Genomic DNA, 24761 nt, shown 5'->3' with positions numbered 1-24761 from the left:
CATACAAAACTCTCACTCGCCCTCCATTTGGCAAATCTGAACATAGTTATATCCTCTTTGATTCCTGTTTACAAGCAAAAAATTAAAGCATGAAGCACCAGTGACGAGATCAATAATGAAGCAGATGAAGCAGATGCTAAGCTAAAGGACTGTTTTGCTAGCACAGACTGGAAAATGTTCCGGGAGTACACCACATCAGTCATCGGCTTCATCAATAAGTGCATTGATGACGTCATCCCCACAGTGATCGTACGTACATACCCCAACCAGAAGCCATGGATTACAGGCAGCATCCGCACTGAGCTAAAGGCTAGAGCTGCCGCTTTCAAGGAGGGGGACTCTAACCCGGAAGCTTATAAGAAATCACGCTATGCCCTCTGATGAACCATCAAACAGGCAAAGTGTCAACACAGAACTAAGATCGAATCGTACTACACCGGCTCTGGCACTCGTCGAATGTGGCAGAGCTTGCAAACCATTACAGACTACAAAGGGAAGCACAGCCGAGAGCTTCCCAGTGACACAAGCCTACCAGACGAGCTAAACTACTTCTATGCTCGCTTCGAGGCAAATAACACTGAAACATGCATGAGAGCACCAGCTGTTTTGGAAGACTGTGTGATCACGCTCTCCACAGCCGATGTGAGTCAGACCACCATAGTGCCTGTGCCCAAGAACACTAAGTTAGCCTGCCTAAATGACTACCGACCCATAGCACTCACGTCTGTAGCCATTAAGTGCTTTGAAAGGCTGGTCATGGCTCAAATCAACACCATTATCCCAGAAACCCTAGACCCACTCCAATTTGCATATCACTCCAACAGATCCACAGAAGATGCTATCTCTATTGCACTCCACACTGCCCTTTCCCACCTGGACAAAATGAACACCTATGTGAGAATGCTATTCATTGACTACAGCTCAGCGTTCAACACCATAGTGCCCTCTAAGCTCATCAATAAGCAAAGGACCCTGGGAGTAAACACCTCCCTTTGCAACTGGATCCTGGACTTCCTGACAGGCCGCCCCCAGGTGGTAAGGGTAGGTAACAACATATCTGCCATGCTGATCCTCAACACAAGGGCCCCTCAGGGGTGCGTGCTCAGTCCCTTCCTGTACTCCCTGTTCACTCATGACTACACGGCCAGGCACGACTCCACCATCATTAAATTTGCCGATGACACAACAGTGCTACCACTGATCACCGACAACAACGAGACAGCCTATAGGGAAGTCAAAGACCTGGCCGTGTGGTGCCAGGACAACAACCTCTCCCTCAACGTGATCAAGACAAAGGAGATGATTGTGGACTACAGGAAAAAGAGGACCGAGCACACCCCCATTCTCATCAACGGGGCTGCAGTGGAGCAGGTTGAGAGCTTCAAGTTCCAAACTAACATGGTCCAAGCACACCAATACAGTCATGAAGAGAGCACGACAAAACCTATTCCCCCTCAGGAGACTGAAAAGATTTGTCATGGGTTCGCAGATCCTCAAAAGGTTCTACAGCTGCACCATCGAGAGCATCCTGAATGGTTGCATCACTGCCTGGTATGGCAATTGCTCAGCTTCCGACTGCAAGGCACTACAGAAGGTAGTGCGAACGGCCAAGTACATCACTGGGGCCAAGCTTCCTGCCATCAAGGACCTCCATATCAGGATTTGTCAAAGACTTCAGACACCGTAGTCATAAAGAGAACAGTCTATTACCGCACTGCAATCAGTACCGGAGCGCCAAGTCTAGGTCCAAGAGGCTTCTAAACAGCTTCTACCCCCAAGCCACAAGACTCCTGAACATCTACTCAAATGGCTACCCAGACTATTTGCATTAACCCCCCCCCCCCCCTCCCCCCCCCTCCTCTTTACACCGCTGCTACTCTTGGTTGTCGTCATCTATGCATGGTCACTTAAATACCCACATGTACATACTACCTCAACTAACCGGTGCACCCGCACATTGACTTTGTACTGGTATCCCCATGTATATAGTCTCGCTATTGTGGTTTTACTGCTGCTCTTTAATGACTTGCTACTTTTCTCTCTTATTCTTGTCCGTATTTTTTTGAAACTGCATTGTTGGTTGGGGGCTCGTAAGTAAGAATTTCACTGTAAGGTCTACTACACCTGTTGTATTCGGTGCATGTGACTAACAAAATTTGATTTGATAACACAAGACGATAATCACTAGGATACACGTTTGCTATGAAACTAAATAATTGTACTACTGGTAGAACATATTCCCTGTTTGTTTACTTTCCTATTTTTTTGTGTGTATGTCAGTACACTGGCTTACTAATACATTTTAATGACAGCTATGACTTCCTGACACATGACCAGTGAGGGTAATTAAGCGCCTGTTGCACAATACAAAAGAGAAAGGAGTGTTTATTGGAAGATTTGCACAGTGGAGTGTTATTTTCATCCTCTATTTGTTCACAACCACACACATAAAATGTGTATTATGACAGAGCATACAGAAATATTAATCAAGTAAATAAAACAAACACATGAGCCCGATGTGAACTAACCTGGTCCCAGGACTGTTTGTGCTGTCTCGCCAACTCCTGTAGTCATTGTAGACAACACAGCCTTAAACAGATCTGGGACCAGGCTATATGTGAACAGTACCCAAGGCTGCAAAAGGGGTGAGGTATAAACTGCGGATAAATGCAAACAAATCTAAATGTAACAGTGAACTATTATTTTTCAGTTCCGTCCAACAGTCGAGCATCGTATGCCCTTTCTTTCCCATCTTCAAATAGAAACACAGCAGCTGCTGCTACATTAGTCTAGTAGGTTCTACTGGCTTGGATTACATCATTCACAGTAAAAAAAAAAAAAAAAAGAGTGTTCAATCTAATTTCATTGTAACATTTTAAAGTTCTGTGCCTCGTGACACTCATACAACTGCTATGGTTAATGGTATATTACATTAGTTCTGCTTGGAACACATTCTCTGAGGTAACACTTAACTTGAACTCTGTTATAAGCCGTCATTGGAATTTATAACCCTTTGTGACAAATGATACTGCATGTTGCTTCATTCACCTAAGACAACTTAGTTGGAGAGCACAAATTAAGTATTACCTTCTAAGGTTGAAAAAAATAATTACAAAAATCATCCAAAAAGAGAAACATACATGATAGGAATGTTTTTTAAGCTACCTCCAACTCACGTCCTTCACATCATTTGTAAGAAAAAGAGCTTCATATCAAAATAAACATTATTTGGAAATTGACCGATCTGTTTTTCTTTATATGTCAATATATGCGCTGTACAGCACAATTCAATACAACTAATCCAATCGCAATGAACCAGTGTAGTTTTGTAAACAGCATAGCGCTATTAGCATATACAATTATATTTATAATACCAATGGTCTGATTTTAGAGTAATAGCTTCCTATGATGGTAATGTATAAAGCCAACGTATAAAGCCATACATGTACAAATGTATAAGTATTAATAATGGAGTATCACATTTGATATGACATGATTAGCAGCTGTAACTACCTGATGAAACAATCCCTAATGGATTCACAATGCGAGTGCTTCAATGAACACAGCAACTGTAAATGATCTGGCAATCTACTTGGTAACATTTATTGAGGGTGTACACACATACAATGTATACTGATGTGCCATTTTGCAAAATGTACCAAATTAACATAGACCTTTGTGCCAGATGTCATAAGGATTCGTGAGTAGGCTATGATTGATTCCGCATGTCTTAGGTTTTGTAGTGATACACCTTCAAATACTGTCACCATCGATGCTCCTTCAAAAAAATCTGGTGACATGTCTTACTGCAGTATGGATGTTTTATACAGATGATCTCCATTCATCCTATATCACCTGCCATCTAACTGAAGCAGCATCTATAGAGAATGTAGGGTGCATCTCAATTGTGTTTCCTTGTTCCCTCTTCCTTCTCAAACCCCATTGGAAGAGAAGTCGAGGGGAGGAACCTCTGACCTTGTCCTCCAATGCGTTTTGAGAAGGCGAGGGGAGAGGATGCGAGGGAACAAGGAAACAATTTAGATTCACCCACAAAACACCTTCACTATAACAGTTCACCTTATTCTCGGCCCCTCTGTGATATACACAGTTAGTCACGGAGCTACACTTCACTACATCCTCCCACTCAGCTTAAGGTACTGCTGTTGATTCTAGTAAGGCTATGGTCTATGGAGTTTTAGTAAGAATGCCCTTTGGGTGTAGTGGTGATGCCCCATCGGCCAATCAGACATCCCCATCCTCGATGCGGACCAGCTGCCTCTCCAACAGCTCGATCCTCTGGCCCTGGGCCAAGACCACTGAACGAAGGGCCTTCACCTCCGCTAGCACCTCACTCAGCACCTCCTCCTAGAGTGTGGGAGAGGGATCGAGGGATAGATGGGACGAGAGGGAGGTGAAAAGGGTGAATGCAGTCACATACATGATATCCTAAATTGTCACTTTTCTGGTACTTCTACCTCCATACTCATACTTACTTCTCTAAGGGAGACACCCTAAACTTGAGCAATAAGAAACTAGTTACAAAACGTTTTGCTAAATCCCAAATCAATTCGTCACATACACATGGTTAGCAGATGTTGCGAGTGTAGCGAAATGCGTGTGCCTCTAGTTCCGACAGTGCAGCAATATCTAACAATTCCACAACAACTACCTAATACACCGTTTATTAAAGTGGCTACAGTGTGTCCTGGTGAATACACCCCTGCTATGCTTACTGCCATACCCACGTATAACCAAACTCCATTCTCACCTCTCTTCTCGCCCTATCGGATGCTCCTTCTCCTTCTGCTCGAGTGACCCTCTGCTGCACCACCCCCACCCCCTCGCTCTCCATTTCCTTGGCGGTGGTGGTTGCCGTGGGAGAGGCGGCCTGCCGGGGGACTGGGGTAGAATCCGTCCCGGAGCCCTGCGACTGCAGCTTGGGCTTGTTCCTGAGCTTGTCTCTGTGCTTGGAGGGGGTGCCAGCATAGCCCCCGCTCAGAGAGACTAGCAGGGGTGCCGCGTCCTGCCCAGCGATCCAATCCTCGGCCAGGAGAGAGGGCTCCACACCGGCAGTGTCCGGGTACAGGTCCCCCTGGAACAGGTCTGACTGAGGAGGCAAGAGAGGGGAGGGGGAGAGGGAGGTTTGAATAAAACTCTCTGTTCCAATATCCACATTAACATGCCACTTGGAATCCATGCCAAAAACATAACATTCTACTAAGTGGGACGCTAGTATGGCTATTGGAATATGGCCTTAGTCCAAAAATTAGTGAATTCAAATGGCTTTGTTTCGAACTGCATGGCTTACCTTCCGTGGTACCGTCATAGAAATGGGCTCTACTTTCCTCTCATGCAATTTGTAGAACCTGCAATATGAGAAAGAGAGGAGACCGATATTAAATGAAAGAAAGCGAGAGTGAATGAATGAGACAATGAAAGCGTGAATGAATGAAAGAAAGACAAGATAGAAATGAATTACAGTGGGAGGGCATGAAAGGGGGAATGTAGGAGAGAGAGAGGAGTGGTGAAAGAGAAAACAAAGGAAGCAAATACACAGAGGAAGAATTCAACTAACAACCATGAAGTCATGCTGAAAAACCTGTTCACCTGGCGATCTCACACTTGTTGACGTCCACGCCCCTCTTGCTGAGAAAGCCTGCTCCTCGCTGGGGCTCTTTGCTGCTGTACAGGCTGAGAAAATGGACATAAGGCGACTCGTCTGTCACCTCAAAGTACCGGATGGTGCAGTCCCCCTGAGAGTGATCAACAGACAAAAGGGACTGAACCAAACATCCAGGGGGGGGGGATCTTCTAATTTGATCCTATGCCACCAGCAGAATTTGTTGAAAGTGTGGTAGGAAATGGGTGTACTGTACCTTTCCACACAGGTAGACCATGTTAGTGTCAGGGTCATAGTAGGGAAGGAGAACACCGTTACTGGTGTCCATCTCCTGCACTGCCATTGGCTCAGACATATCATTCTGCAACACAAATACCAAATACTGTTCATTGACTACAGCATTTGAATCCTATTGTTCCCTCCAAGCTCGTCACCAAACTCAGAGCCCTGACAGGAAGACCACAGGCTGTGAGGAATGGCAACACCTCCTCCACACTGACTTAACACAGGTGCCCCCCAGGGGTGTGTCCTCACTCGCTGTTTACCCACGACTGTGTGCCTTTGCACGACACCAACATCCATCATCAAGTTTGCTGACAACACCACGGTTGTAGGCCTGATACCAACAACGAGTCAACCTATCAGGAGGTAAATTAACTAGCATTGTGGTGCCAGGACATTAACCTCTCCCTCAACGTGTCAAGACGCTCTCGATGGTGCAGCGGTAGTATTTGGAGAGAACCCGGGGTGGTGTTGGTTCATGTCAAATCATTGGTGATGTGTACGCCGAGGAACTTAAAAATGCTGACTGTTTCTACTTCAGTCGCGTTGATGTTGGGGCTTGTTTCACTCTGCTTCCTGAAGTCAACAATCAACTTCAAGAAGTTGATTGTTTTAAGTTCCTCGGCGTACACATCACCGATGATTTGACATGGACCAACACCACCCCGGGTTCTCTCCAAATACTACCGCTGCACCATCGAGAGCGTCTTGACCAGTTGCATCACGGCCTGGTACAGGAATTGCTCTGTCCACGACCGCAAGGCCCTCCAACGGGTGGTGAAGAGGACCTAATACATCACTGGGGCCGTGTTCCCACCCATCCAGGACATCTACTTGAAATGGTGCCTGAGGAAGTCCTGCAGCGTCAAGGACCCCACACCCCCCAGCCACGTGCTGTTCACTCCCTTACAGTCAAGCAAACTGTATCGGAGCATGATGTCTGAGTGCAATCACTTACTCATTCACACACACAAACACTGCTACCAGACTCTTATTGCTAATACTGTTAAATGTAAAAAATTTCCCCTGCACTGACCCTTCCCTGATACATGTGTAAATATTGGAACGTAAATTGTTCCTTCCTGTATTATACTTATGCTAAAATGTTTGTTTTATTCTACTGAGACATTTACTTTGTTTGTATTCTTATAATTTATTTATTTATTATTGTTGCATTGTCGAGATTGTTGGGCTGTGTATACCACCTGTGCGTATCCCTTAATAAAACTTGAAACTATGAGCTTGGATTTGAATGTACTTAATCTCATGCTGATAATGTACGTCACTGCTGTGCCTGGCTGAACATGTAGCAGCTGAACCTGTTGATCTAGCTACCTTTCCAAGGCACTATGAAGATTCCATTGTTTACAGTTAGTTTTCGCTTAGCTCCCACTACTTGGTCAGTGTGAAGTGAACCCCTAGGTGCTGCGTCAAGGGAAAATAAACAGGGCTGACCTGAACTGTCATGACACCGCAGCACAACACTCTCCTCTACCATTCACTCCCATACGACTCAACAAGGTCATGTACACTGTGTACAAAATATTGAACACATTTCCATGACAGACTGACCAGGTGAAAGCTATGATCCCTATCGATGTCTCTTCAAAATCAGTGCAGAAGGGGAGGAGACCAGTTAAAGAAGGATTTCTAAGCCTTGAGACAATTGAGACATGGATTGTGTATGTGTGTCCTTCAGAGGGTGAACGGGCAAGACAAAATATTTAAGTGTCCTTGAACGGAGTATGGTAGTAGGTGCTAGGTGAACCGGTTTTTGTCAAGAGCTGCAACACTGCTGGGTTTTTCAAACTCAACAGTTTCCTGTGTGTATCAAGAACGGTCCACCACCCAAAGGACATCCAGCCAACTTGACACAACTGTGGGAAGCATTGGAGTCAACACGGGCCAGCATGCCTGTGGAACGCTTTTGACACCTTGTAGAGTCCATGCTCCAATTTAGGCTATTCTGAGACCAAAGGGGGGGGGGGTACAACTCAATATTAGGAAAGTGTTCCTAATGTTTGCTATACTCAGTGTATATGAAATGTGTCCATCCAGCTGCCGTACCGTATCCCACAAGGCCAGCTGCCTTTCACTCATGCGGCTGAAGCCCGTGGTCAGGATCTTCCCATCCGAGAGGAACACGGCCCTCATGGGCCTGGTGCCGTCGTGGACCTTCTCTTTCACCTGAGGCACACAGCAACAAGTGGTAGGTAGAGTCAATGTCAAAAGCCACATGTACAGAAGGTAGCGTTCATACAATATACAGTACTTGGGGGATTTGGCTGAATCCAATTTTCTTTGATAAGGAGATTTTCTTAAGCAGTGGAGAGTTTGTGTGTTACAGTCCACTTTGTGTTGGTTACTTTCACCTTGAAGGATAATAAAGTTGTATTGCTTGTTATTGGTACTTAAAGACCAGAGGAACAGGCAAAGCGAGAGGGACAGCTGGGTGAAAAATCTGTCTTCTCCAGACAGATTTATTTAATTTATTTCACTCACCAAGCAAGGACTTTTGGTATGGAAGTCAATGAGCTCCAAATTTGGTCAACAACAAAAAAAATGTAATGGCTTATTTGCTACATGAGGTTTATTTGATCTAATAGAAGTTTCATAATACTTAGGTTGTTACGAGCATACTGATATAAGTAGGACTCGTGACACCCCGGCAACTTTAAGATTTAATTTTTTATATTTTTTATATCAGAATTGTCTTTAGATGGCTATGCGTATTCATGACATGTGGCTAGTAGCAACGCATCTCTCTCCATTGAATACAAGCGGTTGACATTAACGCCCCCAAATTCTAATATTCAAAAAAGCATTAAAATAAACTAAATGCAGCCATCAATCCAAATAGAGGAATAGGCAGGAGCTTGACAGCCCACCGTTCTGCTCTGTGGACAACAAATCCCGTTTTTAAGATGGAGATGTACAGTTGAAGTCGGAAATTTACATACACTTAGGTTGGAGTCATTAAAACTCGTTTTTCAACCACTCCACAAATTTATTGTTAACAAACTATAGTTTTGGCAAGTCAGTTAGGACATCTACTTTGTGCATGACACAAGTAATTTTTCCAACAATTGTTTACAGACAGATTATTTCACTCTATCACAATTCCAGTGGGTCAGAAGTTTACATACACTAAGTTGACTGTGCCTGTAACAAGCTCGGAAAATTCCAGAAAATGATGTCATGGCTTTAGAAGCTTCTGATAGGCTAATTGACATCATTTGAGTCAATTGGAGGTGTTACCTGTGGATGTATTTCAAGGCCTACCTTCAAACTCAGTGCCTCTTTGCTTGACATCATGGGAAAATCAAAAGAAATCAGTCAAAACCTCAGAAAATAAAATGTAGACCTCAACAAGTCTGGTTCATCCTTGGGAGCAATTTCCAAACGCCTGAAGGTACCATGTTCATCTGTACAAACAATAGTACGCAAGTATAAACACCATGGGACCGCGCAACCGTCATACTGCTCAGGAAGGAGACGCATTCTGTCTCCTAGAGATGAACGCACTTTGGTGCGAAAAGTGCAAATCAATCCCAGAACAGCAAAGGACCTTGTGAAATACTTTTGTACCTGTTTCCTCCAGTATCTATATCCACAGTAAAACGAGTCCTATATCGACATAACTTGAAAGGCTGCTCAGCAAGGAAGAAGCCACTGCTCCAAAACCGCCATAAAAAAAAGCCAGACTAGGGTTTGCAACTGCACATGGGGACAAAGATTGTACTTCGTGGAGAAATGTCCTCTGATCTGATGAAACAAAAATAGAACTGTTTGGCCATAATGACCATCGTTATGTTTGGAGGATAAAGGGGGAGGCTTGCAAGCCGAAGAATACCATCCCAACCGTGAAGCACGGGAGTGGCAGCATTATGTTGTGGGGGTGCATTGCTGCAGGAGGGACTGGTGCACTTCACAAAATAGATGGCATCATGAGGATGGAAAATTATGTGGATATATTGAAGCAATATCTCAAGACACCAGTTAAAGATCTTTAAAGTTAAAGATTGGTTGCAAATGGGTCTTACAAATGGACAATAACCCCAAGCATACTTCCAAAGTTGTAGCAAAATGGCTTAAGGACAACAAAGTCAAGGTATTGGAGTGGCCATCACAAAGCCCTGACCTCAACCCTATAGAACATTTGTGTGCAGAACTAAAAAAGTGTGTGCGAGCAAGGAGGCCTACAAACCTGACTCAGTTACACCAGCTCTGTCAGGAGGAATGGGCCAAAATTCACCCAACTTATTGTGGGAAGCTTGTGGAAGTCTACCTGAAATGTTTGACCCAAGTTAAACCATTTAAAGGCAATGCTACCAAATACTAATTGAGTGTATGTAAACGTCTGACCCACTGGGAATGTGATGAAATAAATAAAAGCTTAAATAAAATCACTCTACTATTATTCTGACATTACACATTCTTAAAATAAAGTGGAGTTCCTAACGGACCTAAGACAGGGTATTTTTACTAGGATTAAATGTCAGGAATTGTGAAAAACTGAGTTTAAAAAGGTATTTGGCTAAGGTGTATGTAAACTTCTGACTTCAACTGTAGATATCTCGTCATTATATCCAAATCTCTTAAGACTTCTTTCCATTCATTTGCATGGGTGTGTCATCCGACATAGGACAGACAGGACTCACCTTGAGGACGGTGCCCCGTCGCGGGTCGATGACACGCAACGCCTTGTCCTTGCACACGGTGCAGATGGCACTGCCCTCCCGGTTCCAGCTCACGCTGTAGATCAGGTCGGGGTGGGCATCGGCTATCTGGTAGACCAGCTCCCCCGTGCCCACGTCCCACACACACACCAGGTTATCACAGCCTGAGAGAGAGAGGAGGAGAGAGCCACACATAGAGAGACAAAGACACAGAGAGAGCGATACAGAGAAAGAGAGACACAGCAAGACACAGACAGCGACAAGAAAGGAGAGAAGAGATGCAACATTCAAAACAGGTGTTTACACAGCATCTAGGAAAGCACAGACAAAAGTGTTCACATAAGAGGGTTATAACAAGCACACTACCAATCTCAGTTCACCAAGACGTCAACCACAATAAAAGTGCAGAAGTAAAATTGTGTGTAGGAGTTCTGTAGTTGTAGACAACTAAAACCTAAACGCAAATGTCATATGGATACAATCAAATGTATTTGAAAAGCAAATAGTCATAATACAGACATAACATCCTAAATAATGCAGACAAACCAAATTGCTTTCAACATTTGAAACCTTAAACTATATATAAAAAATATTTAAAAAAAATAGTCACACACTATATAAACACCCAGTAATTTATTGGGTCACCTGAAAAAGAATGTGTGTGTATATATGGGTCTACTGAGAGAGAGAGAGAGAGATATACACTGCTCCAAAAAATAAAGGGAACACTTGTAAACAACACAATGTAACTCCAAGTCAATCACACTTTTGTGAAATCAAACTGTCCACTTAGGAAGCAACACTGATTGACAATTAATTTCACATGCTGTTGTGCAAATGGAATAGGCAACAGGTGGAAATTATAGGCAATTAGCAAGACACCGTGCAGGACGTTTGGCATTTGCCAGAGAACACCAAGATTGGCAAATTCGCCACTGGCGCCCTGTGCTCTTCACAGATGAAAGCAGGTTCACACTGAGCACATGTGACAGACGTGACACAGTCTGGAGACGCCGTAGAGAACGTTCTGCTGCCTGCAACATCCTCCAGCATGACCGGTTTGGCGGTGGGTCAGTCATGGTGTGGGGTGGCATTTCTTTGGGGGGCCGCACATGTGCCATGTCATGTGCCCGCCAGAGGTAGCCTGACTGCCATTAGGTACCGAGATGAGATCCTCAGACCCCTTGTGAGACCATATGCTGGTGCGGTTGGCCCTGGGTTCCTCCTAATGCAAGACAATGCTAGACCTCATGTGGCTTGAGTGTGTCAGCAGTTCCTGCAAGAGGAAGGCGTTGATGCTATGGACTGGCCCACCCGTTCCCCAGACCTGAATCCAATTGAGCACATCATGTCTCGCTCCATCCACCAACGCCACGTTGCACCACAGACTGTCCAGGAGTTGGCGGATGCTTTAGTCCAGGTCTGGGAGGAGATCCCTCAGGAGACCATCTGCCACCTCATCAGGAGCATGCCCAGGCGTTGTAGGGAGGTCATACAGGCACGTGGATGTCACACACACTACTGAGCCTCATTTTGACTTGTTTTAAGGACATTCCATCAAAGTTGGATCAGCCTGTAGTGTGGTTTTCCACTTTAATTTTGAGTGTGACTCCAAATCCTGACCTCCACATTTGATTTCCATTGATAATTTGTGTGATTTTGTTGTCAGCACATTCAACTATGTAAAGAAAAAAGTATTTAATAAGAACAGTTCATTCATTCAGATCTAGGATGTGTTATTTTAGTGTTCCCTTTATTTTTTTGAGCAGTGTATATATATACACACACACACACACACACACACACACACACACACACACACACACACAGTGAGCACCATAATTAATTGGACAGTGACCATTTTTTGTTATTTTGGTTCTGTACTCTAGCACTGAGATTGAATGGATACAATGACAATGAGGGTGAAGTGCAGTCTGTCAGCTTTAATTTGAGGGTATTTTCATACATATCGGATGAACCGTTTGGAAATTATAGAAGCTTTTGTACATAGTTCCCCCCCCATTTTCGGGCATCAAAAAACATTGGACAGTTTAACAAAATGTAGAATAAAGTAATCATTGTTAATATTTGGTCGCATATCCTTTGCATACAATGACTGCTTGAAGTCTGCGATGCATCGACATCACCAGACGCTGGGTATCTTCTGTAATGCCTGCCTGTAATGCAGCCATCTTCAGTTCCTGCTTGTTTCGGGGACGTATTGCCTTCAGTCTCCTCTTCAGCATGTAAAATGCATGTTCAATTGGATTCAGATCCGGTGATTGACTCGGCCAGTCAAGGATTTCCACTTTTTGGCCATCAACATACTGCTCTAGCAGTATGTTCAGGGTCATTGTCTTGTTGCATGATGAAGTGCCGTCCAATGAGTTAGGAGGCATTTGGTTTTATCTGAGCAGAACAAATATTTCTGTAGACTTCAGAATTCATTGTTCTTCTTCTGTCTGCAGTCACATCATTGATGAAGACAAGTGAGCCTGTTCCACTGGCAGCCATACAGGCCCAAGCCATAACACCCCCTCCACCATGTTTCACGGATGAGGTGGTATGCTTTGGATCATGGGCATGTCTTTTTTTTCTCCACACTTTCCTCTTTCCATCACTCTGGTACATTATAATCTTTGTCTCATCTGTCCACAATGCTTTTTTCCAAAACTCTTGGAGCTCTTTTAGGTGCTTTTTAGCTAACTGTAATCTGTCCTTTCTGTTCTTCAGGCTTATCAGTGGTTTGCATCTTGTAGTGTACCCTCTGTAGTCCTGCTGGTGTAGTCTTCTACGTATGGTAGACTTTGACACATCTACACCTGCATTCAGGAGAGTGTTTTTGATCTGTTGGCCTGTTGTCTGGGGGGTTTTCTTCATCATAGAGTATTCTCCGGTCATCCACTACAGTGGTCTTCCTCAGTCTACTGGGTCTTTTGACATAATTGAGTTCACCGGTTGTTTTTTTTCTTGTTAATGATGAACCAAACTGTCGACTTGGGCATGTCCAGGGTTTTTGCAATATTCCCGATTGATTGATTTTCATTTCTGAGCCTTATGACAGCCAGCTTCATTTGCATCGACACTGCTGTCTTCCTCATGTTGTCACACCCCAACAACAACCTCCAAAGTCAATAGCAAAGTCTAGAATCAATACTATTCCTCAACAGCTCTCCTGCATTCACCAACGACACAAATGAATACACCTGCCTAACGACACACATTTGTGAAGCCAATAAAACAAACACTTGTACCTTAAAACAGGGGGACCATGTACAAAAGGTGCTGTCATTTCTAAACGGTTCATCCGATACGTATGAAAATACCCTAAAATTAAAGCTGACAGACTGCACTTCACCCTCATTGTCATTGTATCCTTTCAAACTCAAAGTGCTAGAGTACAGAACCAAAAGAACAAAAAAAATAATTATAGTACTTAAAATTATAGTACTCACTGTATATGACTGTGACTTATTTGTATAGCTTATAGTTTATCCGCCATTAGTCAGCACCTCTACATAAAATAATTATCTCTGGGTGTGCGCCAGCTCATGTTTTTTTATTCTAACATTTGAAACCTTCCTACGACCTCTTGAAACCTCTTTAGTTTCATGTTAACCACAGTCTCCTTTAAAACTTGCAAACCACATCAAATGTATTTATAAAGCCCTTTTTACATCAGCAGATGTCACAAAGTGCTTATACAGAAACCCTGCCGAAAACCCCAAACAGCAAGCTATGCGGAAGCACGGTGGCTAGGAGAAACTCCCTAAAAAGGCAGGACCCTTGGAAGAAACCTAGAGAAGAACCAGGCTCTGAGGGGTGGCCAGTCTTCTTTTGGCTGTGCCGGGTAGAGATTATAAGAGTACATGGCCATTAAGGCCAGATCTTTCTTCAAGATGTTCAAACGTTCATAGTTGACCAGCAGGGTCAAATAATAATCACATGCTGTTAATTGCAAGGGAAGGAAACTCAATTCCTAGCTTGTATAATGCATTTGGAATGGAACTGTCTTTCATGTAACACCTCTCCAGTACGTTTAGAGCTGTCCTTAGACGCTCACCATTTACATTGACTGCTACATGTTAGCTTTCTCTGGCAATCACACAGGGTCCAACGTTCGACACATGGGTGGCTAACTAGCTAGCTACATGCTACCCTGACGCATGACCAAACTGTGTCCTAACACTATCATTATGTCTACATTTCCAGGTGTGAGCGTGACTACATGCAACACTTCCCTCTTAAAACACTCAGTTCTTCTTTCTCAGAAAAGTCCTAACATAAGAGGTCTCACATTATCATGGACCTGGGGATCCAATTGTGCCCCTACCATGTCTACCTTTCTTTTTGCCAATCACATTCATTGATACAAGAGGCATCGCTAGTGAGTTGGATAGTCCAAGGACAGGGGACAATGTCTGCACCTCAAGTAGTCTGCCATGCATTGTCCTCTCAGACGGCCATGGCATTATGATCACAGTATCCGACGTGAGACAACGAGGTGCAGATAGGTGAGGTTACCTGCAGTTAGGAGGATGTTGAAGGCTGTCGGGTGCCAGGCCAGGATCCCCACTCGTTTGCTGTGGCCCTCCAGTGTTACTACAGGCTCTGTCATTGGCCCTGTCAGCCCTCCATCAGGGACCTCCCAAACCTGTCATAGACAATACAACCAGTGACAACACTTTGTTACAGGAGTAGAGCATACAACTGAACCTTTGTTTCAACTCTATAGGCCTAACCAATGACTGCATCTGCAACATTCTCAACACAAATATTCCCTCTGGATAGTAGAACATCTAACACAAGGCCAACATAATGCCATCATATAATAGTGCATCTGCTATGTCCCCTCAATGAACCCATAACTATCATCCAGCAGTCCACCTAAATCTAAGCCAAGCTCTAGACAAGGGTTGAAAGTGTCATCGCAGACTACTGTGAACTGCTTACGCTGCTTTTTTAGAAGGCAGCTACGTTCCCATCACTCACTTTTACGGTGCAGTCCTCCGAGGCACTGGCGATGATGTTGTCGTCATGGGGACACCACTGGACGTCCAGCACCGGGGCTGCGTGTCCACACACCGTGGGAGTGGCCTGGTCAATCCTGCCACTCTGTGGGAGAGAAGCAGGTGTCATGTGGGCCAGGTGACAATTCATCGTCAGATAAGTCACAACCTCCAAGGTCGATCTCAATACTACTTACTCACCAACCGAAAAGCACTGTTTAACATGAAAATCAGTGGGTCAGGAAGACTCAGAGTTGCTAACATATTGCTACAACCCATCATGTCATCAACGTCAGCCCAGTAAGAGCAATTCCATGGCAACGGAATTATGCTTTACTTTAAAATGTATGTCAAACAAAAGCCAAGATTTCAAAGTTTAACAAACCATAGAACTCCTTGCACAAAGACTACTTTGAACAATTTACATGGTCAATAAAAATAAAAAATAAAGAGGTTGGATGTTTATGTGGGCGAGTACAAACCTTGTTGAGTGGCAGAACGAGGAAGGCCCCTCCTCCGCCTGATTCAATGATGACTGCGGTGAATTTGGGGTTCACAGCGCAGAGGGGCCCGTCCCATGTGACACGGGACACTCGGACATCATCGATGCAGTGCTCAGCCTTCCATGCCTGGGCGAAAACGTGCCTAAACTTGCTCTGTCTGACCACGCCTCTTCGGAACGACATGACTGAAGAGGGAGATATTACTTGTTAACAATAATACACCCTAAGCAACAACATGACAAATCGATGTGGAGGTTTTTATCCTCAACTTTTAATGATGTAGCTAGCCTATGCAGCCACACCCCAGGTGAGAAATGTACCATGGTTCCAATATATCTACCACATCAAATACATATTGAGACACTCACATGCAAGTAGCGATTAGAATTCTGGTGGCGCTAGTTTTGCTTCTTGCAAGTCAGTGCTAATAGACTCGTGGTAACTGGTAGGCCTATGAGTTCCAAAACTTTTTGAGCCATGTTCTTTTAAGAACATCCTCAAGGAGGTTACAATGTCAAGAGTCAAGCCTATGAAACAAATTGTCTCGTCCTGTCTCTGTGAAACCCTTATCAGCTCAATAGGAGCTGATTGGGGTACACAATATGGCACTAACCAATAAAAAAAATGTATATTCAGTTATTCAGTAACATTTAATGAGGCTGGGGATAAGAACGTAAGTAAACAATGTGCAACAGCCAAATTCTCCAATAATGTGAACCAGTCAGTTCTAAGAAGAACATTGGGGGGGTTGGCAGTTAGAGAGAGACGACTACAGAGGGGAGGGGGTGCTACTCAATGCTTTATAGTTGACGATCCAGTATCCATCTAAACAAGGGTGTTAACATGTGTTTGTGTTACATCTAACGTAACAATGTAGCCTATAACAACGTGATAGTGAGAAATGTTGGCTTGGCTTGCATCCAGATCATTTGAATGTAAGACTGTCACTGGGAGTGGTAGGTGTAGTTAGCAAATACTGTAGATGCACATTATTAGCATCAACATTAATGGAAAAGGTGGGTCAGAAAATATAAAAAGACACAAAATACAACTAAGAGAATGTATCAACAAATAGCCTAAAAGTAGCCTGCCCTACTTGGAGAAGCATTTCGACAATGTGAGGTTTGAGGAGATTAGTCGAAGTAAATACAACAGCAAGGAGTTTTAGTTAAACAAAACGGACATTTTTTCAGTTACTCTACCTCGATTTCAGGCAACTTCAATTGGAAAAGATAAAGGCCGAAGACTAGAACGTGACAAGAGGAAGCCAATAGAATAATCCGCCACCAGCAGTAACTTAATCCTTTGCTATGTCTGAGAGACGGCTACACAGCCGACCTACCACGATGGCAGGAAATAATTGTTGTAGATGGATAAACACAAGCGATGATTAGCGCTCAAAAAAAATAAAGACGCGCGGCGCACAATCCTGTTGCAAAATGATTTTCCACCTAGTTGGTTAAAAAATGCGTATCTGTGGTGCAATACTTAAAATGAACAGACATGTAAAACGCGTCAAAATATTGGTAAATTAAAATGTAGACAACAAGGGAATGGTTACCAGGAATTATGGGCGTGCGACGGGAGAGATGCTGACACTTCACACTCCGTGCTGGAATGATTACTGTTTGGAACAGACTTCCGCCCCTGGCAGGATATAGTGGATGTGGCGTTGTTGTATCCATCGCATTTCTCAACAGTATTCTATTGGATTGGTTTGCTGCACTAAAAACAAAGGCCTACTGTACTACCTGATATGCTAAACAAGAGTTTAGCATGTGTGTAAGTGACGTATTCTGTCAACATTGGCATTACATGATGGCAGCAAAAAAAAAGCTGTTTAACCATGTCAGAAGCATATATCAGGCCATACTCATGTGACTGAAATAACAATAACGAGGCTATATACATGTGGTACAGGTGTTGTGCCGAAAAAAGTCCCCCCCTTCGCGTGAACGCGCACGCACTCAATTATTCATTGCTGTGACTCCCATACAAATTGGGGTCACTGATCACGTTAGGCTGCGTTTAATTAAAAAAAAAATAATTATGTCGGATTTACCGCGGGGGAGGCACGAGTAATGTCTGCAGTTTTCGGTTTGGCTGTTTGTTTCAATAAATAAATATCTTTGCCAAAATTCGTCATCGCTCCCATGTCTTATTCGACTTAGTAGTTGTTCTGAAGTGTTTATTGCTTGCCTACATTTTACTCCCTCCTCTATGTTTAATATAAAGCACATTAATTATTAATTTCAGTTGCCTACGTAAAGGTTGTTCTATAGAAAGTATTTGACTCTGATGTGTGCCACAGAATGTATTTGACTCTAGCCACAAAATTATGGAATTTAGAAGGGGGGATTTCGGGAAGGCAAGAACATGGCCTTGCCGAAATCCCGCCCTTCTAATTTCCTTAATTTTGTGGCTAGAGTCAAATACTTTCTATAGAACAAACCGAAATTAATAATTAATGTACAGTTGAATTTTACATTTTCTTTCTGAGGTATTGGCTGACTTCTTTTGATATTCCTATGATGTCAAGCAAAGTGGCACTGAGTTTGAAGGTTGGCCTTGAAATACATCCACAGCTACACCCCCAATTGACTCACATGGTGTCAATTAGCCTATCAGAAGCTTCTAAAGCTATGCCATCATTTTCTGGAATTTTACAAGCTGTTTAAAGGCACAGTCATTTTAGTGTATGTAAACTTCTGACCCACTGGAATTGTGATAGAGTGAATTATAAGTGAAAGTTTGTTAACAAGACGTTTGTGGAGTGGTTGAAAAACAAGTTTTAATGACTCCAACCTAAGTGTATGTAACCAAGATAAGGAGATGATTGTGGACTACAGGAAAAGGAGCACCAAGCACGCCCCCATTCTCACCGACAGGGCTGTAGTGGAGCAGGTTGCGAGCTTCAAGTCCCTTGGTGTCCACATCACCAACAAACAAGAATGGTCCAAACACACCAAGACAGTCGTGAAGAGGGCACGACAAAGCCTATTCCCCCTCAGGAAACAAAAAATATTTGTCATGGGTCCTGAGATCCTCAAGGTTATACAGCTGCAACATCGAGAGCACCCTGACTGGTTGCGTCACTGCCTTGTACGGCAATTGCTCAGCCTCCGACCGCAAGGCACTACAGAGGGTAGTGAGTACAGCCCAGTACATCACTGGGGCTAAGCTGCCTGCCATCCAGGACCTCTACACCAGGCGGTGTCAGAGGAAGGCCGAAAAAATTGTAAAAGACCCCAGCCACCCTAGTCATAGACTGTTCTCTCTACTAACGCATGGAAAGTGGTACCGGAGTGCCAAGTGTAGGCTTCTCAACAGTTTTTACCCCCAAGCCATAAGACTCCTGAACAGATAATCAAATGGATACCCGGACTATCTGCATTGTGTTCCCCCCCACCCCAACCCCTCTTTTACGTTGCTGCTACTCTGTTTATCATATATGCATAGTCACTTTAATTATACATTGATGTATGTACATACTACATCAATTGGCCCGACCAACCAGTGCGCCCGCACGTTGGCTAACCAGGCTTCTGCATTGTGTCCCACCACCCGCCAACCCCTCTTTACGCTACTGCTACTCTCTGTTCCTCATATATGCACAGTCACTTTAACCACATCTACGAGAATCGGATAGGAGCACAGCGCTTCCTTCAGGGAGCTGAACGCCGCTTCTGTCTCGTCCATCCATTTTACTGTTTTTGGGAGGAGGGCCCTGGTTAGATCAGTTAGGGGGGAAGCTATAGCCGCAAAGTTGGGGATAAACCGTCTATAGTATCCTGCCAGTACCAGGAAGGACTTGACCTGTGTCTTGAACAGGCCAGTAACGTACCGCGTGAACCTTCCTCTACTGGGGTTTGATGTTCCCCCGTCCGATCAAATACCCCAGGCACTCCACCTCCTCCAACCCTAGTTTGCATTTCTTGGGGTTCGCAGTCAACCCGGCTTGTCTGAGCGCGTTCAGCATCGCCTGGAGGCGCGTCAGGTGCTCTTCCCAACCTTGGCTGTGGATGATAATATCATGGAATGTAGGCGGGGCTCAATGGAGACCGAACGGGAGCGCCCGGTACTGATACAATCCGTCTGGTGTCGAAAACGGCGTCTTCTCCTGGGAGGAGTCTGCCTTTCCCAAATGGTCGATGAGCTCGTCCACCCTCGGCATAGGGTAGGCGTCGAACAAGCTTATATCGTTCACACCCCGGAAATCATTACAGAAGCGCAGGCTACCGTCCGGTTTGAGGACAAACACAACGGGGCTGCACCATGCACTGTGAGACTTCAACGACCCCTATACACAGCATAGCCTCCACTTCCTGTTTACGGCCTTCCTTCGGGCCTCTGGAATCCGATATTGCCTCTTTCATACCATTTCCCCGGCCTGGGTACGGATGTGGTGGTCAATGAGGGTCATGCGGCCCATGCTTCTCGGAGAACACTGACGTGTTCCGATCTACGATATCCCTGAGCTCTTGCTCCCTGAGCTCTTGCTCTTGGTTCTTATTGCTCGGGACCACCACTGCTACCGTCGGTGTCCTGGGTCCCGGCCATAACATGGGCAAGCCTGTCCTATTGTGTCATTTCTTCAACAGGTTCACGTGGTAAATCTGTTAGGGTTTCCATCTTCCGGGCTGCCGTACGTGGTAATTGACAGGTCCCAGCTTCTCGATCACCTTAGGACCCGTGTCATGTTGCCAGGAACTTACTTTCGGCTGTGGGGATCAAGACCAACACCCTGTCTCCCACCTCTAATTTTCGGGGCTGGGCTCCCCGATTGTAGACCTGGGCTTGGGCTCGTTGGGCCTTCTCCATATGTTCCCTCACGACTGGCCATTTGGCTGTCATCCGCTCCCTCATCATCTCCACGTGCTCTACCATGCTGCGTAAGGGGGTCGGTTGGGCCTCACACACCTCTTTGGCGAGGTCCAGTAGGCCGCGTGGCCTCCTCCCATAGAGGAGTTCGAAAGGGGAAAACCCTGTGGAGGACACATCTTTCATTAGGCGGGACATAAACTCAGTACCTTGGTTTGTCAGGATCTCGTTCGGGATGCCCACCCAGCTAAGGAGGTGGGACAGCTCCCGGGCGATTCCCTTGGACACCGCCGCCCTTAGGGGAATGGCCTCGGGATACCGGGTGGCATAGTCTACGATTACCAGGATGTACCGGTGTCCTCGTGCTGTTTTACCAGGGGCCCCACTATGTCTATGACAATGCGTTCAAAGGGCACTCCGATGTTCGGTAGGGGGACCAGTGGGTTTTGGAAGTGTGCCTTTGGGGCAGTCATTTGACACTCCGGGCAGCTGAGACACTAGTCTTCCATGGCCCTCCTCATCCCGGGCCAGTGGAACAGGGCGGCGATCCGTTCTCAGGTTTTCTCCATTCCCAGGTGCGCCCCAACAGGTGGGTGTGGGCCAGCTGAAGAACAGTTCCCACATTCCACCTGATACAAAAGGTTATTCTTGATTTGGAAATGGGGGTATCGCCAGTCACTCACCCCCGGAAGTAGCTGTCCATCCACTGCTATCACTTGGGCTGTGTCGCCTTTAGGGTCCTCCCACTGGGCCGTCCCGAATTGTCCCCTCAGTTGGCCCCCAGGGGGTGTCTCGACTGGCCCCTCAATCGAGGAGGGGGAGGCTGGGGTCTTCCTCCTGTGGTTCCCCGGGAGGGGGTGGGGGGTCTGGTTCTGGCACCCCCTCCAACTCCGGACCCGTAGATACAGGTTGGTCAACCGTTTGCTTCCGGTCCGCACAGGCGATGGGTTGTCCTCGCTCTCATCTTCAGACGGCTTCGTATCTTCTTCCTCAGCTCGTGCCCCCACAGGGCCGCGAACAGTGGATAATCTCGTCCCACTAGGATAGGTACAGGCAACTCTGGTACTGCACCCACCATCAGCTGGCAGTTCCCTTGTGGCATCACAATGTTGGCCCATTGGGTTGGATAACGTTTTGTGTCCCTGTGAACACAGGAAATGGACATCTCCCTACCCCGTTCAGTCACCTGGTTCGGCAGGCTCGTGGTTACTAGGGTAACCATACTTCCAAAGTCTAATAGAATTTCCGTGTCGAGTCCGTCAACCTTCACCGGGACCATAGGTGCAGTTGATTCATGGTGTGCCCAACAGGAGGTGACGTAGTTCACTGCGTGACACACCTCACTTCCATGGCTTGCTGATGGCATCGACAACTCTCGAGCGGGGCAATTCCAGGCCATGTGCCCCCCGGGACTACACTCAAAACACCTCGTTTGGTCTCCATCTACCTGGGGTCGTAGGTGGCGGGTCGGCCCTACCCCAGCCGTCTCTCCACGGGTTTGCGGTCCTTTGGCCCTGCTGACTGTCGCTTTGGGGTACCCAGCAGTGGGGCTGTCCTTCAGACTCCTTTGAATGGGTCGTTGACTCAGCCCGGCTACCACTCAGCAGGGCCTGAGTGTTCTGATGCATCTCCACTGCTTCCAGGAGGCCCGCCAAGGTCTGGGGCGCGCATAGACTCGCTGCCCTCTTCATGTCGTGGGGTAGTGCCCACAGGAAGCGATCCAGGACCACTTTGACTAGAACGGAGAGGGTGGGTATGTCAGTTAGGAGCCATCCTCTGGGGACGCGTAGTAGGTTGCTCATCTGGGCTCGAGGGGATGCGTCGGCTACGAACCTCCAGTTGTGGAATAGTTGAGCCCGTGGGCCAGGCTGTACCCGTAGCGGCTGAGTATCTCCTGGTTGAGTCTGTCGTGGTTAGCCGCTTGTTCATCGTTCAGTTCCCAATACGCCTTTTGGGCATTCCCAGAGAGGAACGGAGCCAGCAGACTGGCCCACTTATGCCTTTGCCATCCTTCCCGTAGTTCAAACGTACAGAGGTAGGTCTCGATGTTGTCATCTTCTGTTAGCTCGATTAAAAATTGGTTTGGATGTGATTCAGTAGACGCTCCTCCTTGTAGCTTCCTGATTTCCTCAATGAGGCGGACATTTTGTAGCCGCTGTTCCTCCAGCGTTCGTTCCTGCACCGCCTGTTGGGCTTGTTGGGCCCGGATGAACTGAGCTATCAACTTGTCCATGCTGATGCTGCGTAACCGTCAACCCTGATCTGACCACGTTGTCAGAATGCCCGCAATCTCCACCACTTGTGGCAGACCATTGGGTCAAAACGTTTACACAGATCAGACACGGACAGAGTAGGAGTAGCTCAGTTTCAAAGGTATTTATTAAAATAATAGTCCAAAAGAATAGGTGGCTGACCTGCTGTACGCCACACCTCGCTACTGTTTTTCACTGTCTTTTTACTGTTGTTTTTATTTCTTTACTTACCTATTGTTCACCTAATACCTTTTTTGCACTATTGGTTAGAGCCTGTAAGTAAGCATTTCACTGTAAGGTCTACTACACCTGTTGTATTCAGCTTACGTGATAATAAACTAGTCATATTCTAGTCATTCATTTAAACATATAAATCCAATTGAGAATGAAACATAGAGGAGGGAGTCAAATTTAGGCAAGCAATACACATTTCAGAACAACTACTAGACGAATAAGACATGGGGGAGGTGATGAATTTTGGCAAAGAGCTTTATTTATAGACTAATACACTCAGCCAAACCAAAAACTGCAGACATTACTAGTGCCTCCCCCACGATCAAACCGACATAAAAAATAAAATGAAATGCAGTCTAACGTGATCAGAAATCTCAACTATCAAGCAAGTCAAGAGCAATAAAGAACTGAGTGTGTGCGAGTTCACGCGAAGAGGGGGGAGAATTCTGTCAGGGGGGAGATTTTTGGCACAACACCAGTACAGAGTCAATGTGCAGGGGTACAGGTTAGTTATGGTAATTTGTAAAGTGACTATGCATATACAGTACCAGTCAAAAATTTGGACAAACCTACTCATTCCAGGGTTTTTCTATATTTTCACTATTTTCTACATTGTAGAAAACACAATTAAATAACACATATGGAATCATGTAAAACCAAAAAATATTTTAGATTAATCAAAGTAGCCACCCTTTGCCTTGATGACAGCTTGAAATTCTCTCAACCAGCTTCATGAGGTAGTCACCTGGAATGCATTTCAATTAACAGATTGTTAAAAATTAATTTGTGGAATTTCTTTCCTTCTTAATGCGTTTGAGCCAATCAGTTGTGTTGTGACAAGGTAGGGGTGGTATACAGAAGATAGCCCTATTTGGTACAAGACCAAGTCCATATTATGGCAAGAACAGCTCAAATAAGCAAAGAGAAACATCCCATCATTACTTTAAGACATGAAGGTCAGTCAATCCGAAAAATGTCAAGAACTTTGAAAGTTTCTTCAAGTGCAGTCGCAAAAACCATCAAGCGCTATGCTGAAATTGGCTCTCATGAGGACCACCACAGGAAAGGAAGACCAAGAGTTAACTCTGATGCAGAGGATACGTTCATTAGAATTACCAGCCTACCAGAAATTGCAGCCCAAATAAATGCTTCACAGAGTTCAAGTAAGACACATCTCAACATCAACTGTTGAGAGGAGACTGCATGAATCAGGCCTTCATGGTTGAATTGCTGCAAAGAAACCACTACTAAAAGACACCAATAATAATAAGAGACTTGCTTGGACCAAGAAACACGAGCAATGGACATTAGACCAGTGGAACTCCGTCCTTTGGTCTGATGAGTTCAAATTTACGATTTTT

At 45.2% G+C, this 24761-nt stretch overlaps 1 protein-coding gene across 2 annotated transcripts; it reads right to left on the bottom strand.

Annotated features, from left to right (window-relative positions):
• Positions 1-2369: 2369 nt before the first annotated feature.
• Positions 2370-18417, bottom strand: LOC110500656 (coronin-1B). Of its 2 annotated transcripts, none has more exons than XM_021578141.3 (11): positions 17296-18417; positions 16073-16278; positions 15574-15696; positions 15106-15235; positions 10564-10745; positions 7970-8089; positions 5877-5981; positions 5608-5753; positions 5309-5366; positions 4769-5107; positions 2370-4365 (listed from the first exon to the last, which is right to left on the bottom strand). In XM_021578141.3, the coding sequence occupies exons 2-11, from the start codon at positions 16274-16276 to the stop codon at positions 4243-4245; spliced, it is 1530 nt and encodes a 509-aa protein (XP_021433816.1). In that variant the 5' UTR covers positions 16277-16278; positions 17296-18417; the 3' UTR covers positions 2370-4242. The 2 variants fall into 2 exon arrangements, with proteins under 2 accessions (XP_021433816.1, XP_021433817.2); XM_021578142.3 differs by having other exon boundaries at positions 17655-18021.
• Positions 18418-24761: the final 6344 nt, after the last annotated feature.

Source organism: Oncorhynchus mykiss, chromosome 21 (assembly GCF_057628025.1).
Source record: "Oncorhynchus mykiss isolate SJ-2025 chromosome 21, ASM5762802v1, whole genome shotgun sequence".
NCBI classification, from domain to species: Eukaryota; Metazoa; Chordata; class Actinopteri; order Salmoniformes; family Salmonidae; genus Oncorhynchus; species Oncorhynchus mykiss.
The sequence above is the reverse complement of the archived record's forward strand: the minus strand, read 5'-3'. Positions and strand labels throughout refer to the sequence as shown.

What these genes read in the sequence shown, in the direction of transcription:
- LOC110500656 (XM_021578142.3), bottom strand. Translation starts at nt 17,778, where the DNA reads ATGGATACAACAACGCCACATCCACTATATCCTGCCAGGGGCGGAAGT. An exon ending in TGGTCTACCTGTGTGGAAAG is followed by an intron (nt 5,754 to 5,876) that starts GTACAGTACACC and finishes GATCACTCTCAG; the next exon opens with GGGGACTGCACCATCCGGTA. An exon ending in AACAAGTGTGAGATCGCCAG is followed by an intron (nt 5,367 to 5,607) that starts GTGAACAGGTTT and finishes CTCATATTGCAG; the next exon opens with GTTCTACAAATTGCATGAGA.